The 13,936-nt window shown below is 46.9% G+C and overlaps 1 protein-coding gene across 1 annotated transcript in view; it reads left to right on the top strand.

Moving 5' to 3' along the window:
- Window positions 1-10,146, top strand: part of SLC7A5 (solute carrier family 7 member 5) — a 44,289-nt gene extending 34,143 nt beyond the window's left edge. Inside the window, exon 10 of the mRNA XM_009563239.2 lies at window positions 980-10,146. Coding sequence (XP_009561534.2) covers window positions 980-1,035 — 56 coding nt within the window. The 3' untranslated portion in view covers window positions 1,036-10,146. The remainder of the gene's footprint in view (window positions 1-979) is intronic.
- Window positions 10,147-13,936: the final 3,790 nt, after the last annotated feature.

Here is a 13,936-nt window from a genome sequence, read left to right on the forward strand (position 1 = left end):
TGATAGTTTGGGTTTTTTTTTTCCCCACTCCCATCTCTCTTTCTCACAGTCACTTTTGTATTCTGAGTATTAATCTCAGTTCCTGGAAAAGCTGTTTTGCAGTGCTTGGGTTGCAAATTACCATATTAATTGTTTTCCACCACTAAAGAAGAATATAGAAAATATTCTGGGAACATAGAATGATAATCCTGCAAATGTCTAGTTACAAACATATGAACTTTAAACACGTGTATATTCATATACTGCAGGTAATTTGATCACCTCCAACTGAGTTGGATTTTGTGTGTGGTTAGAGTTGGTGTTAGCTTTACCTGACAAGACTACCTTATGATCTCCAACCACACAGAGATCACGGATGTGTTTGGATACCAACCACCAAAACTAATGGGTGGAAAACTGAAGTTATTTAAATTTAGGACCTTTCCCATGCCATCTTGCATCTGAAAGGCTTCCTTTTCTCTTTACCTGCTCTGTACAAGGCAGTGGACTCTGCCTTGTGTTCAGTATGCTGTGTTGGTTTTTTCCTGGGTACTCGAGCCCTTAAAGAAGCTGTGTGCACATATTTTCAGGTTGGAAGTAAACGCATTGGCTCATCTTTCCTGTGCCCATTCCTGCTATTGTGCCTGACTCAGTTTTGGCTGCTTGCAGTTCTGGCATCCAAACTTAGTTCCTGTATCACCGTGCAATTAGAAATTAGTGTCAAGAAGTGCTGGAGCCACTGTGGGGGCAGTACAGCATCCTTGCTGCAGGTGCAAAGCTCCCAGTGTTGCATGTTTACTTTCTGTGCATAAGTAGAGAGCAGCTTGTGGCTCATTTGCTTTCAAATCTTAAATTGTATTTGGACTAACCTTGCTCAGCACCAGCATGGGCAGACAGGTGAGTCAGCCCTGTAGAGGCAAAGTGTCACAAACTGAAGCCAAGGTACACGTTGGATCTCTGCATGTGATCTCTGACCTGTACTTTACTTTCTTCCCTGTAGTTTCCACAACAGTCCTGTGCCAGAAACTGATGGTGGTGGTTCCACAAGAATCATAAGCAGGAAAAGCAGAGACGTTCAGCTTGAGGAAACGCACAATATTATTTTAAGACGACACAAGGAGAAAACGCTTCTGATCCCTCGTAAATGAAACCTAGGCACTGGAGCACCCCATCAGAGCTGCTTCATGTCCAGCACCATGCCCCCGGCTCTGCCTTGCCTCCTCCAGCCCCTTCATTGTCACCCATCAGCCTGGCAGATGAGCAACCTTGCAATGATAAGTTCTTGGTACGAACGTGGGCCAGGAGGAGCAATTTGTGCCAGCAGCTTCAAAGCGGTCCTGCCCATCTGGCGGCAGCGAGTCCAATCAGCCTCTGTGTGTGTGTGTGTGTGTGAGTGAGATACTGAGGGCTGGACTCCAGCTTACTTGGCTGGGTTACTTGGTTTGGGTCTGAGATCCCCCAGACAACGGTGGTTCTGCTTATAAGCCTGGTCTGAACGTTGCCAGCTGTATGAATGTGCCTGGGCTGGGACTGTTGCAGAAGCTGTAGGGTGGTCCTGAGCCTGGCCCACCAGCTTACCTGGTCAAGGCGGGGTGGTTGGGTAGCAAAGGTTGGCTGATGTTGGCTCACATGCTCACACACACAGAAACGCATACCAAAATACATGCTGCTGGATGCTTTGGGCTCTGTCCACTGGCGATGACGTAGGCAAGCCAAGCCAGAGCAGAATTAGTGTCAGAGAAATGATGTGGGGAAGCCTCTTCTGACTTTCTTTGCGTTCCTGACGAGCATTCGGGGTCTCCTGCTTAGCTTTTAACTCTCAGATCCAAGCCATCTCCCTGCTATTGAGCCAGTCCTTTGGGATGCTCTTCACCAGAATGCCCATCCCATGGCCCTGTGCATTAGCACTGGGGCAGATGCAGGCCTGAGGGTGGAGTTCCTCCTGATAATCCCAGGGAATTGTAAGTAGCAGAAGGCCAAGTCCTTGGCTTGCTCACTCCATGTTTTTCTGTAGACAGGCTGTCATCCAGCATGGGATGAGCAACATCACAGTCTCCAAATGGCCCTGTTTGTTGCCCCTCAGTGTGATTCATGTTTGCCCCTAAACCATTTGCAAAGAGAAGATAAGGGTGGGATTCCCTTGGCTCATTCCCTGGGGAATGCCTGTCACGGTGTCCTTTGTTATGCTGTGTCTCTTCTAGAACATACAGTGGAGATGGGACCAATTGGTCTGGGGTGTAGAAAGGGGCAGATGTCCCTGGATAGCTGTAGCTTGGCTTTAATCTTGGTCTGCTGTAGATGGTCTGTTTTGCTCTAAGAAGCAGGGACTGGGGCCCTGTTCCTCCTTCATGCAAAACTGCAGCATCAGGTTTGGCTCGGTGATACGCCCCCACCGATATCCTTCCCGTTCAAGGAATGGTCTTTGGGCACATATCACGATCCACATGTGAAAACTTGTTTTGTTGTTGTGGGTGGTGCACTCCCATCCCCTGAGCCTAACCGGAGCTCCTCTAGTTCCTGTGTAAAGTGGCCTCTTAAGGAAGCATTGGTTCATTTGGTCAAAAGCATCACTTTTTCAGCATAGCTGCAGTTCTCGAACAATTTGCTCATAATGCCTCTGCGCTCAAGTTGACAGCTGGAAATCAAAAGCATCTTTTTTTCCCACAAATGAGCTGCTTCGATCTCTGTTACAGATCTTTGTGCTTGTGCTTTGTGCAAATGGGTTGTTGAAATTCTTTTTCTCTGCAATATTTTTGTAAACTAAGCTGTGTGGAAGCCAGGATCCTCCAAGAGCGGATTCTCCTCGTAGCAGAGAGTTACTTTGGATGAAGAGGCATTAAGGACGCCAACGGTACTAGCTCGTGCTTTGTCCTTTTAAGAAATTCTTTAGCAAAACCGTGTGTTTATTATAGCAGGTGGCAGCTTCTGTTCAAGTGTGTGTGACAATGACCGTGGTTATGTCAGTGAGTGTCTATGTGCAGCTCTTTGCTATTGTTTCACCAACCATCTGTCTTTGCTTTGAGGCAGTGCAGGAGGAATAGGGGAGACAATCATCACACTGAAAAACCTTTGCTGTCAGGTTGCTTATTCCCTGGCAGCACAGCATAGAGATACCCGAGCCAGCTCGGATACCACTTTACACGTGTTAAAGTTGAGCTCTCCCGGAGAGAGACCTAACCTGTGGAGAGCTGCAGCTGATTTGGGTACATCTACAGTGCAGAAGAACCCAAAGTTGTGGCCAGTGCCTGGCTGTTCAGGGAGCTATGTGCAATGAATTGGAGCATCTCATATCCAGTGCCTGTGGAGAGACATTTGCATAAATAAGGTTGTGAACCATAAAACCTGAACTTGGTTTTTGGAATCTTCTTCCTGCTGAAGGCTGAGATGTTTTGGCAGCGTAGTGCTGTGAAATCACTGCTTATGCTGGACCTGTTTCATTGAGAGAGAACCTCAGTCTGTCACCTTCCACTTGGTCTGCAGGTTTTTGGCTGTAACGGTTCCATGGCTGGTTTCCTGCAGAGCCTGGGCTCAGTGTGGGGGCTCTCGGTGCTACTACTTACCAGCAGAATTACTTGTCATGCAAAGGAAAGGGATTTGAACTCTCAGCCACCTCAATCCAGTATAAATTAGCACTCAAGTCCAAGCCACTGAGAGCTCAGAAATAGGTCCAAATCTCCCAAAGGTGTGGGGGTTGCTTGGTTTTGACACATCTTTAAATGAGTGTGATGAAGACCATCACTACAACATCCCCTCTTGGTGAACCTTTCACACTGGTTTAAGAATAGATGTCACACTGAGAAGTGTCATTTTATTAATGAACTTATCTTAATTAAATCCTTAACTTGCTTGCTCACTCCTGATGAATTTTCATGGTTCTTCACTTGCTGCTGAACATCTCTCACACTAACCTGTTGGCTCTGGCATCGATGCCATATGTTTCATGGTGATCTCGCCAGCATCTCCATGGCAATAGAGGTGTAGGGAGAAACTGAACCAGGTAGCGGCGCAGAATGGTGAAAATGTTGAATTTGGTCAGCCACAGCTCACATCTCATAGTTTGCCTTTTGAAAACCTGATTTCTTTTATCCCTGAGTCATTGACTCTGATAGTTCCCCTCCACCAGCACTTGTTGATGTGGCCGTAAGAGGCTGGGTTATTTTTTCCAGAAGGTCAGGGAGGCAGTTAGTAGAACTGAGCGTAGAACTGAATTTCATTTTACAAAGGAAACGCAGCTAAAGTAATTTTTACTCCAACTGGCCATGTTCAGCTGGATTTTGGTATGGAAAAAGAGAGACTACATCCCCATGAAAGCCCTCCTTGCTACTTCTTTTCCTCGAATGTGGGATGCGATGGGTCATAGAGGGCTAGGGGAGCAACAAAGACTTGACAGAAAATTACTTATCATTCTCAGCACTGGATGTGGGATTTTTCTGTTGTTTCTCTATTCATTTATGCTCTTCGGAGCCCATGACCAGTCATGCCTGTTACAGCCCTCCGAGGCAGACAAACCCTTCCTGCGAAGGACGCATAGTCGCGGTGACCATGAGTTTGCTTTCCTAAACAGTAGCTACAGTTAAACGAGGTACCATGTGAATCTATTTCATATGACAGTATTGTGCAAACACAGCAGAGCAGTTTTGTCAGTGGAGTTACAGAATCACTAAATCATTTGGGTTGCAGAATAGCTTTAAGGTCATTGAGTCCAAGCATGGAGCTGTGGCTGCATATTTCTACAAGTGATGGCTGTGCCACAGTAGTCCATTGGTCCTTGTACTAAATCCCCTTTCAATTATTGCTCTTCTTAGCTTGTTTTTAAGTATTTAGAGTCCCAGGCAGCTGGTTGGTTTGGGTGTTCGTGGAATGGCATCCTGCAGGGATTGCTAAACAGTAGGGGACTGGCAGCCAGGCTCTTCCTTGCCCATTGGGTTCCTCTTTCTAAATGAGAAACCTTTTTCCCAACTACAAGGGGAACCAGCCTTGCTGAGCCCCGCAAAATGCTCCTGAAATGTCCTGGCCAAAAATGGGGGGGATTTAAGTCATGCTAGGTGGATTTTTTGTTGGTTTTGATTTGTTTTTTTTTTTTAAACTTCCTGGAGCGTTTGCAGGGTTTCTATCTCAAATACCTTGTTCTGGTAAACACGCTTTTGTTTTTAAGGGCACCCTCTGTGGCTACTAACTTCAAAGGGACTCTGTCACTGCTGAACAAACTTTAAAGACCCTTCAACTGGATTGAAACTCCTGTGAAGCGGCTTTGTTGTTCTCCGAGTGTTCTCCTTGTGGGCAGCTCAGGCAGGGCAATAAACTGGCCTCCTCCGTGGGCTGCTCCGCTGTGGGTCTGCCTTGAGTGCAGAGCCCTCGAGGGACAGTGGTGTTGCAGCAGAGCTCTTCCCCGTGACTGCGACTTCCCAACCACGGAGAGATGTTTGCAGTGGCAGAGTCCCAATCTGGCTTGGGGAATCACAGGGAAAGCTTCTACTTAGTCTGGGAAGGTACCCGTGCCTTCAGCTGAGGCTATAGTGTTCTCGAGCTTTAATAAAAAATGAAAAAAAACCATTAAAAAAAAGAAGAAGGAAGCAGCCCAATGTTGTCGTTACACAGCACTCTGGCTGTTTGGGGCTGTTCTTCTGGGGCTTTTCTATCAACCGGTTGCGCAATTCCATTTCTAATGACACTAAAGGGGATGGTGCTGTTGGCCATTGAGAAAGGGCTGGAACAAAGCTTCCTACTGGAGCCTGAGAAAGGGCAACGCAGGGGCGAGACAGCTCCAGTTCCCCCAGGGCTCATGCTGAGGTCTGCCGAGTTGGCGCCATAACCTCAGCAGAGCCCCATGAACTGAATCAGAGCCTTGTGCCGGCGCTGCGAACCCCAGGAGCATCTCTGGCTGCGGGAAGGGCCGGTGTGGCTCGAGCCGGCGGCACTTGGCTGCCAACCAGGGAACGCAGCCGGCTCCCTGCAGCGATGGGAATCTGCTCCTGCACCTCCACCGGGAAACCTGCCTGTACCAGGGCAGCCCATGAGACCTTGGCATTGAGCGATGCTCGAGGGGCTTCTTGAGGAGTTGCAGCCGGCGAGCCTTAACGCTAGTTTTACCTGCACTTGAGAAGTTTCCACCCAGTTTACACAGTCTGAACTGGAACTAGCAGCTGGGGTGGGAGATGCGGGCAGTGCTGCTGGGCTTGGTGGAACCAACAGTGCCCACTTTGGTGCAGGTGCTCTCTCCTGTGAGATGTAGAGGTAGGAAACGTGACTTGGGTTAGGTTGCCCCTTAGGAATCAATGTCCGGAGGATTATTTCTTTGCTTTTAGCTCCCTTGTTCCTTGCGTGAGAAAGGGTGTTGCTTCCTCCAGTTGTTGAAGTGTTAATCATAAAAAAAAAAAATTATTTTTTTAAATATTGAATTAATTTTTAAATGGCCTAAAAGAGACTTTATATCTACACCTAAATTATTCCCACTGGGTGACATTCATCTCAGCACAGGAGCTCTGCAAGCACTGAGATGCTCTCCTGCATCCCGGCCAGTGGGATGTGGCATTGTGGGGTCTGGCTGTGTCTCCTGCGCGGGAATGAATTTCACACATAGGGAAAAAACCTTAGTTGTTCAGAGGAGAGCGTGAGGTCCGTGTCCCACCTAAATCCTTGCAAAGGAAGCATTTTAAGTGGTACCCAGACCTTGCGCTGGGCCGCAGAACAAAAGGAGGGTGAAATTCCCTTCTGGTGAATAATCTGACTTTTCAGAGATACTTTTCTTCTAACGTTTGTATTTTTGTTGGTTTTTTTTTAAAAAAAAACACAGAAAATAAAGGATCTGAAAATATAGAAGAAAATCTAGATCTGATTTTACAATTTTGTTATATTTGGTTGCTTTGAAAGTATTTTACTAATTTAAATGTTGCTGTAGATGACATTCTATTTATTTTAAGGGGTAAATATCTTCTAGTCTTAATACTTCTACAGTAAGCGCCGTCTATTTACAATGTTTGTGTTCCTGTCGACACAGCTATTCCACAACTGGCCTAGTGCTGGTCAGCCTGAATCAAATTGCCTTGTAAAACAAGATGTCTCCTGCAATGTATTTTTTCTAGTATCTCTTGATTCTTTTATGTCTGTGGTTAACAAATCTGTTAAATGTTTGGGTTGTTCTATGTTTTGAGTCGTTTTGGTTTTTTAACAAAGAAAGCTGAATTACAACTCTTTGTCTCTAAGCTCTTTATGATGCAAAAGGTTGACTTGCTTATCCTACATCCCCCAGCACCTGAGCGCTGGGTTTCCAAGCGTTCCTCTTGCAGACGGGTCTAGGAGCACAGCCTAGCAATGGCAGCATCCATTCCTCTGTCTCCGTTCTGTTTTTTTTTAAGTTCTAGTTAGCGTTTCTGGTTTTGCATGTGTTAAAACTTAAGGCATGTGAAAGTGGGTGAGATTTGTGCAAGAGGTGGGAGCAGAAGATGCCCCAATTCCCAGAATATATCTGCACAGTTATACAACACAGATGCTGCTCTTGCTGCTGGTAGAAGCTTGCAGCCAAAGAAAAGGGACTTAACAGCAGGAAGGTTATCAAACTCTGTATGGGCAAAGTGATCCTCTGCTGCAGTCCCTCTTCCCCGTGTCCTCCCACGCTGGAGAGGGCCTTGGCCAGAGGGAGGGGATGTCGGGGTACAGATGGGAGGTGTGAGGGTGGCTTGAATGTTTGTGCTTTTGGGTGTGCCGATGGCAGAGCTCAGAAGTTCTTCTTCGTAAAGGAGAGGATGGTGTTCAAGGCTGTTCTATTGACGCACGTGCACTTACACACTCCAAAGAGGAAAAATAGGCATGAAATGCTAAAGGAGCTTAGGAAGGTTGCAGAGTAGTAAAGAGAGACCTCAGTGGTGCCCACGTAGGGTGAATAGATGTTGCACACAAAGTTCATACTGAGTTTTAGGTGCTACAGTCAAGCGATGTCTCGAACAATGAGAGAATTCACAAAAGAAAGGCAATTCTTGATTTACTCTCGAGCATTGCGGCTGTTTCAAAAAGTAACGCTGGAAGAGACAATACAGTGTTAAATGCTCAAACCCAACATCCTCCTAAAACCAAAGTAACATTTAACTTCTATAAAGGAAGAAGATAGAGGTGCAGAAATGAGAACACAGCTGCAAGGATAATGTGTGTGACAACGGGCACAGAAGCTCTTCTCTATGGCGTTGGAGACTCTTAGTGACGGAATTAGAGTAATCTAATAGTAATATCTCTAAAAGCCAGCACAGCTAAAGAGCAGAATAGCCTGAGCCATTAGTGATTTGAAAGAAAGAAAGAAAACAGAAGAGCAAATTACATATAAAACCTCAATAAGGCAAGTCAATGGCACGTTCACAAGTGGGACGGTGATGGCACACGGAGAAGGGCTGTGATTCCCACAGGAAGCCTGCCAGAGACACGGTGGTTCCCGTGCTGTGCTGCAAAGCGCTTTAGCAGACAGATAAGACAGTAGCACAGAAATTAAATGAGTTATTTGCGTCGTGTTTGCTACAGGCTTGCTTGGAGATGTTCCCTTGCTGGAGCCTTTCTTCACATGGAGCAAGCCAAAGGAATCACTGCCAGATAGTGTCGTGTTTTGGAGCAAAGCTCCAGCTGTGGGGTTCAGAGGCCTTCAAGAGCCACAAAGGGTCCCAGATCAGACTAAGTGCTACCAGCAGGCGTCTGCAACCCACTGCACAACACAGCAATGATGTCTGTGATACAGGAGGTGGCAAATGGGGTGCCGGTACAAGTAAAACCGGGAGTAGCCCAGACTCGGTGCAGGAAGCTGTTGTAGAGGATACAGTGAGCAGAGAGATGGAGAAGAGCAGCCTGGGGAGAAAGAAGTGGCTTTCTTACAGAGCAGTCAGTCCTCAGCAGACCACCAAGCTTCTAATGCCTTTTATCCTTGGGGTTTCAGCAGGCCCGGGTCTCACTGAGCTTCCCACATGTTTGAAAGAAGGAATTAATTTCACTGATAATTGTTTGGGAGACTGAAAGCATTGGCATAAGTAGTTAAGAGTTGGGGGAGGTGGTCTGCAGAGCTTGTGTGGGGGTCTTTTTGTGGTTCAGGCCAGTTCAGCACGCATGATCAGGAAAAAGAGATGGACAGAGGTGGCAAAGTCTCCTGGAGAACGAGCAGTATTCAGGCTCATCAAATATAAAGGTGATTGTAATGAGAGATCTCCTGGCAAGGCAATAAAACAGCAGATGAGAAGAGCGTAAGGAAGCGAGAATGAATAAAACCAATTCCAGTGACTCTGTACTGTTGCTCCATGTGCCTGTCCTGAGCGCTGGGCTGGTTTGGCCACCCCACCAGGACCTGGGGCTGCGTGAGCGGGAGAGGACTCTGGCTCGCTGTCGCACCAGCACTGGGCAAACACTCGGGCAGACGGCTCGAAACAAAGGCAGGAAGTGTTTTCGCACACGGCAGCATTAGTAATGTGCTCAGTGTCAGGGGATGTTGTTGAGACAACTTTTATGTCTGCGTTAAAGTTCAAAAAAGAGCTCAGATAAAAGGATTTGTTATTAACTGCAGTCTCTGCCTCAAGGAGCACTATCTGTGTGAGTCCAAGGCTGGAAGGACAACCCTGGGCAGGGATCAGACCTCATGTTTCATATGAGTTTTCTCTGAAAGGTCACTGTTGATGGGGTGCTGGAGAGATGGTCCTTTGGCCACGTGTTGGTTCTTTGTTCACACCGAGTTGTCCTTTGCTTTGGGGCTGCTGTGGCAGCCGTGCCTTCAACTCCGGAGGATGGACACTGATGGGTCAGTGGTGGCAGGGGAAGCCCCACAGTGGCCGAAGAAGCCCAGTGCTGGGCTTTACCTGGAAGGACTCACTGTGTGGGAGCCACGTGTGGACCCAGCCTGGTCCTCGGGCAGCACTGAGGTGTCTAGAAGCATCTCCCCAGCTTCGGTCCTTTGTCCTGACAGCTGGAGGTTGCAGTGGTGATGGGAGGGGGCAGGCATGGGAAAGCAGCCCTTCTGGAGGACACACGGGCAGGAAGACTGGTGTTTTTCCACCCTTGAACCAAAACCATGACATTTTTCTCTCCAGCCCCAGGAGCACACGTGTGTTTGAGCGGCACAGGGGGGTCTGCCACCAAAGGCGGGTGAGCCCGTGAAGCAGCAGGTAGAAATGCCTCTGCAAGCTGGAGGCAAGCCCAGCAAAAAGCAATAAAACTGTTGTATATTTGTAGATTTGTGCAAAAGATAAAAGGCACTAAATATGTTTGAGTTGGGAAAAAGCCACTGAGGGTGGGGTGTGACAGGAGCTGGGAACTGCTCTGAGGGTGCAAACCTAAATGAGAGAAATGAGCTGATGGGGAATTGTGGATAGAGCTAATAAAAGGATCCTCTGAGGCAGACAAATTAAAACACCAAAACCAAGATACAGGTATGAGAAAATTCAATAAAAGGAGAATTGATGTGCACAAACTTCCTCACAGCAAAATACACCCAACAACAAAACTGTCCCCTTAATATTGAAGCCATGGAAGTTCTGCTTGGAAGTCTTTTTGAGTTTTAAAACAGGAGTTGCTAGTATTTCACCGGTTGAACAAAAGCCATGAAATAAAGGTGTCTCTTCAGAGCATACCAGTGTTCTGGAGGCCTATTGAAGGTGTCAGAGCACACAACACTGGATTTATAGAAGAGTGGGTGTTGGAGATCTTTAACAAAAGCGCTCCTCCAACCCCCTGATTACCAGACAAATGTCACAGAGGGTTTTTTTACAGATACCTTTAACTTTCTCACCTCCACAGTGGGGACGGACAGCACAGGAGATGATGGTGTGGTCAGGGGGGTACTTGGAAATCTGGGCTCTCCTCCAGCCACCCACCATCACACCTGGCCATGCTTCTGTTTCCCCAGCTGGGAACGTTCTTGCTCATCTGCCAAGAACAGACAAAAACCTCTGTCTGAGTGGGGCAATGAGTGCTGGAAATTCCCCTGGTCTTCATCCAGCAGAATATAAATCTACATTTGAATCCCTATATTGAATTAGAGACCAGGGAAATAAGAAATGTCAATTCCTCTTGGCTGAGCCTCTCTAATTTAACTAACTTAAACAGACACTGTTCTATGGGGCTACTGTGCAAAACACCTCATGTTCACGTGAAGAGCTCTGCCAGCACCTTCTCTCCAAAATTCAGCTTGCAGTCAAGGTTTGCTGGGGCAGAAAAGGTACCTGTTGCCTTAGTCCTGGTAAATGGGGTTCTTGTCCTGATTTGGTTAGCTGAAAGCCCTTTCAACACAATCGAATTACCCACCGCGGGAGCTGTGGCAGCAGTGTTGGCCAGCAAAGAACCAAGCAGCAGCCCAGTTTGGATGGAGCTGGAAAGATGCTGAGCAGGGGAAGGATGCCAGGATGAGGGACAGTACCTGAGACATCGGAAACGGGCAGGATGACAGATTATGTAAGAAAAAGAATTCTTTTATTTTTTATTAAGAGCTCTTTATAACTCCTTTGGAACTGATTCCCTGCCTCCTCTTTGCAGGCAGGGCAATAAGCACTGAAATGGCCCTGCTTGAGTACCCTATCCCACTCTCCCAGCTTCTCCGCATGGATTGTCATCGCTTGCCAATGTGCCAAGAGCCAACTTGCCAAGAGCTAGACCACATTGCCAGCAGCAGCAGGAACATGCACAGGTTGCAAAGCAGCCTCAGTGGGTAGGGATTCTTTTGTCCATGGTTGTGTCCAAGCAAACCAGCAGAAAGTTCTTTTTCATATATGTTCTGCCACCACATTTTCCTCATACACGTTGTTTTTGTATAATTTGAAGCAAGCTTTGAGCAGGGTGTCACCAAAGACCTCTCCAGACTGAAAATTAGGTACTGTCTGTAATGGCATCAAGTTATGAAACTTGTAGCCTTCAGAGCCATAAAAGAGTATTATCACAAAAATGAGTAATAAAAATAAAATGCAGAACTTTGTGCACGCTAAGTGCCATAAGCAAATTCTAAGGATGTGGCAATATGCCTGTACAAACCCTAAAAGCATAACTACACGGTGGGAACATGAGTGTGTTCTCCACTTTGGACCAGTTTTCTTGCTGGTTTAGTCAATGTCTCCAAGAGCCTGGCTCCAGATTTCGGTGAGGTCATTTCTGCTCTAACTTGCCCAAGAAAATCACGGGCTCCCCCCTCTCCCCATGCAGCTCCTGGCCTTGTGTAACCACTGCGTGCCAGGAGCTCGTTCCTCTTAGCCTTTGGCTTTGCAGAGCTCATAAATCAGGTCTGGGCATCTCAGGTATTCAGGAGGTTTTGTAGTGTAACGAGCAGCACGGAGGAGCCGGAGCACGTTACACCTGAGAGGAGCATTGCTGCAAAGACACCGGCTCAGTAATATGTGAAAAAAAACCCCAGTGTCTGGAGGGGAAAAGTTCCCTCTACGAGCAGAAGGGCGGGTGGTGAAGCTCCCGCTCAGTCAATAGGGACTGAAGCCCTACAAGTTTCCATGTGACAGAGAACATCCAAAGCATAGTTGGGCCTGCAAGGACTTGAAAAGAGATTGCTGCTGGCCCTGGCTTTCATTAAGCAAAAGTCAGCAGACCAATTGCACGTAGATAATAAAAAAACCCAACAGTAGATGTAATCTTTCTACATCAAGTCTTGAGAAAATCAAGCTGAGCAGTTTGGGTTTGTATCAACGGCAGTTGGGGAAGCGGTTGTGTGGCTGCTGGGAGGTTTGGCCAGTCAGACGGGGAGCTCGGTTTGCACACATAACTGCAAGGACTGAAAAGGATGCCCAGACTCAGCAGCGCACCCCATCGTGCCCCTCTGCCAGGCACCAGCAGCCGGGAAACCTGCCTGCAAATCACTGGGATGCGGCCGCTGCTGGGGGAGAGCTGGCTGGACCACGGAAAAAGCCTCCCTATGCCACAGAGACTCAAAGGCAACACACTTTGGTGACCCTATGCTGCCGGACAAGCTGGGCATTACCGCCTTGTCACTGTTTCGCTATTTATTTCATGTTTGAAGTCAAGTGCTTGTTTGGATTGTTAGAGGATTTTCCAGGTGTCCTGATGCAGGAATTGCAGGGCTGGGAACACTCATACGGGGCTGAGCTCGCTGCTGTTAACTGCAGCTCCTAACGTTGCTCTTGCTGCCTGCCCATCTGTCCACAGCGTTGGTCCCTCTAAATGGTATTTTGCCACATGCCAACACTGTGTTTGCATTGGGAAAAAAAAAATAAATAACCCAGACTGACAAAGTTGCTCGAAACAGCCTTTTCAAAGAGACGCTGGCTTTACACAATCTAAAGAGTTTAAATTCGCATGACACGCTGGGTTGTGCAATTACTGGAGAAATCAGCATTGGCTCCAGACAGCCCAGTTACAGGGGGAGAGCAGGAACCCAAGAAAGCAGCTGAACAGAAAGGTCTGTGCTGATGAGGTGCTAATTGGACAGTCCTTCCGGTAAAGAAAATAATTGCTTCAAAATAAAAATGCCAGTTCCTAGAAGAAAGCCATTTAAAGCCACAATAATCCCAGTGTAGATCAGACTCCCTTGATAATCAAAAATTAACTACTGCTGGTCATGTTTTTTCTTAAGAAGGAACATTTGGGGATGGAAAAATCCTTTCGTCACTTGTTGGTGTTTGTATACCTCCAATATTTTCTAGAAAAATACAGAAGCTTGGCATTACCTAGTTAGAAAGCCTGCAAGCCTCACACCCCTATAGCTTTTCTTTACTTTCCATGTTTAATTAAAATTAATATTTGAAATTAAAACATAGAAAATAAGCAAAACCAGTTTGTCTATTATTTTCTAGTACCCAGTGGAGCTTCCAAGCAGGTGCTATTACTACTGAGCAAAGGTTAAGAAGCTTTTGTCTTATTCATTAAACCAAATTTGACAGAAACTCCGGCACCCGACTTAAATGAGACAAACCCCAAAATCTTGCAAAATATTCTCTATGGAATTTTCTTCTCTGTATGTGGGCCAGATCCTACCTAGATTTCT

The sequence above is a fragment of the Cuculus canorus genome, chromosome 13 (genome assembly GCF_017976375.1).
Source record: "Cuculus canorus isolate bCucCan1 chromosome 13, bCucCan1.pri, whole genome shotgun sequence".
In the NCBI taxonomy this organism is placed as follows: Eukaryota; Metazoa; Chordata; class Aves; order Cuculiformes; family Cuculidae; genus Cuculus; species Cuculus canorus.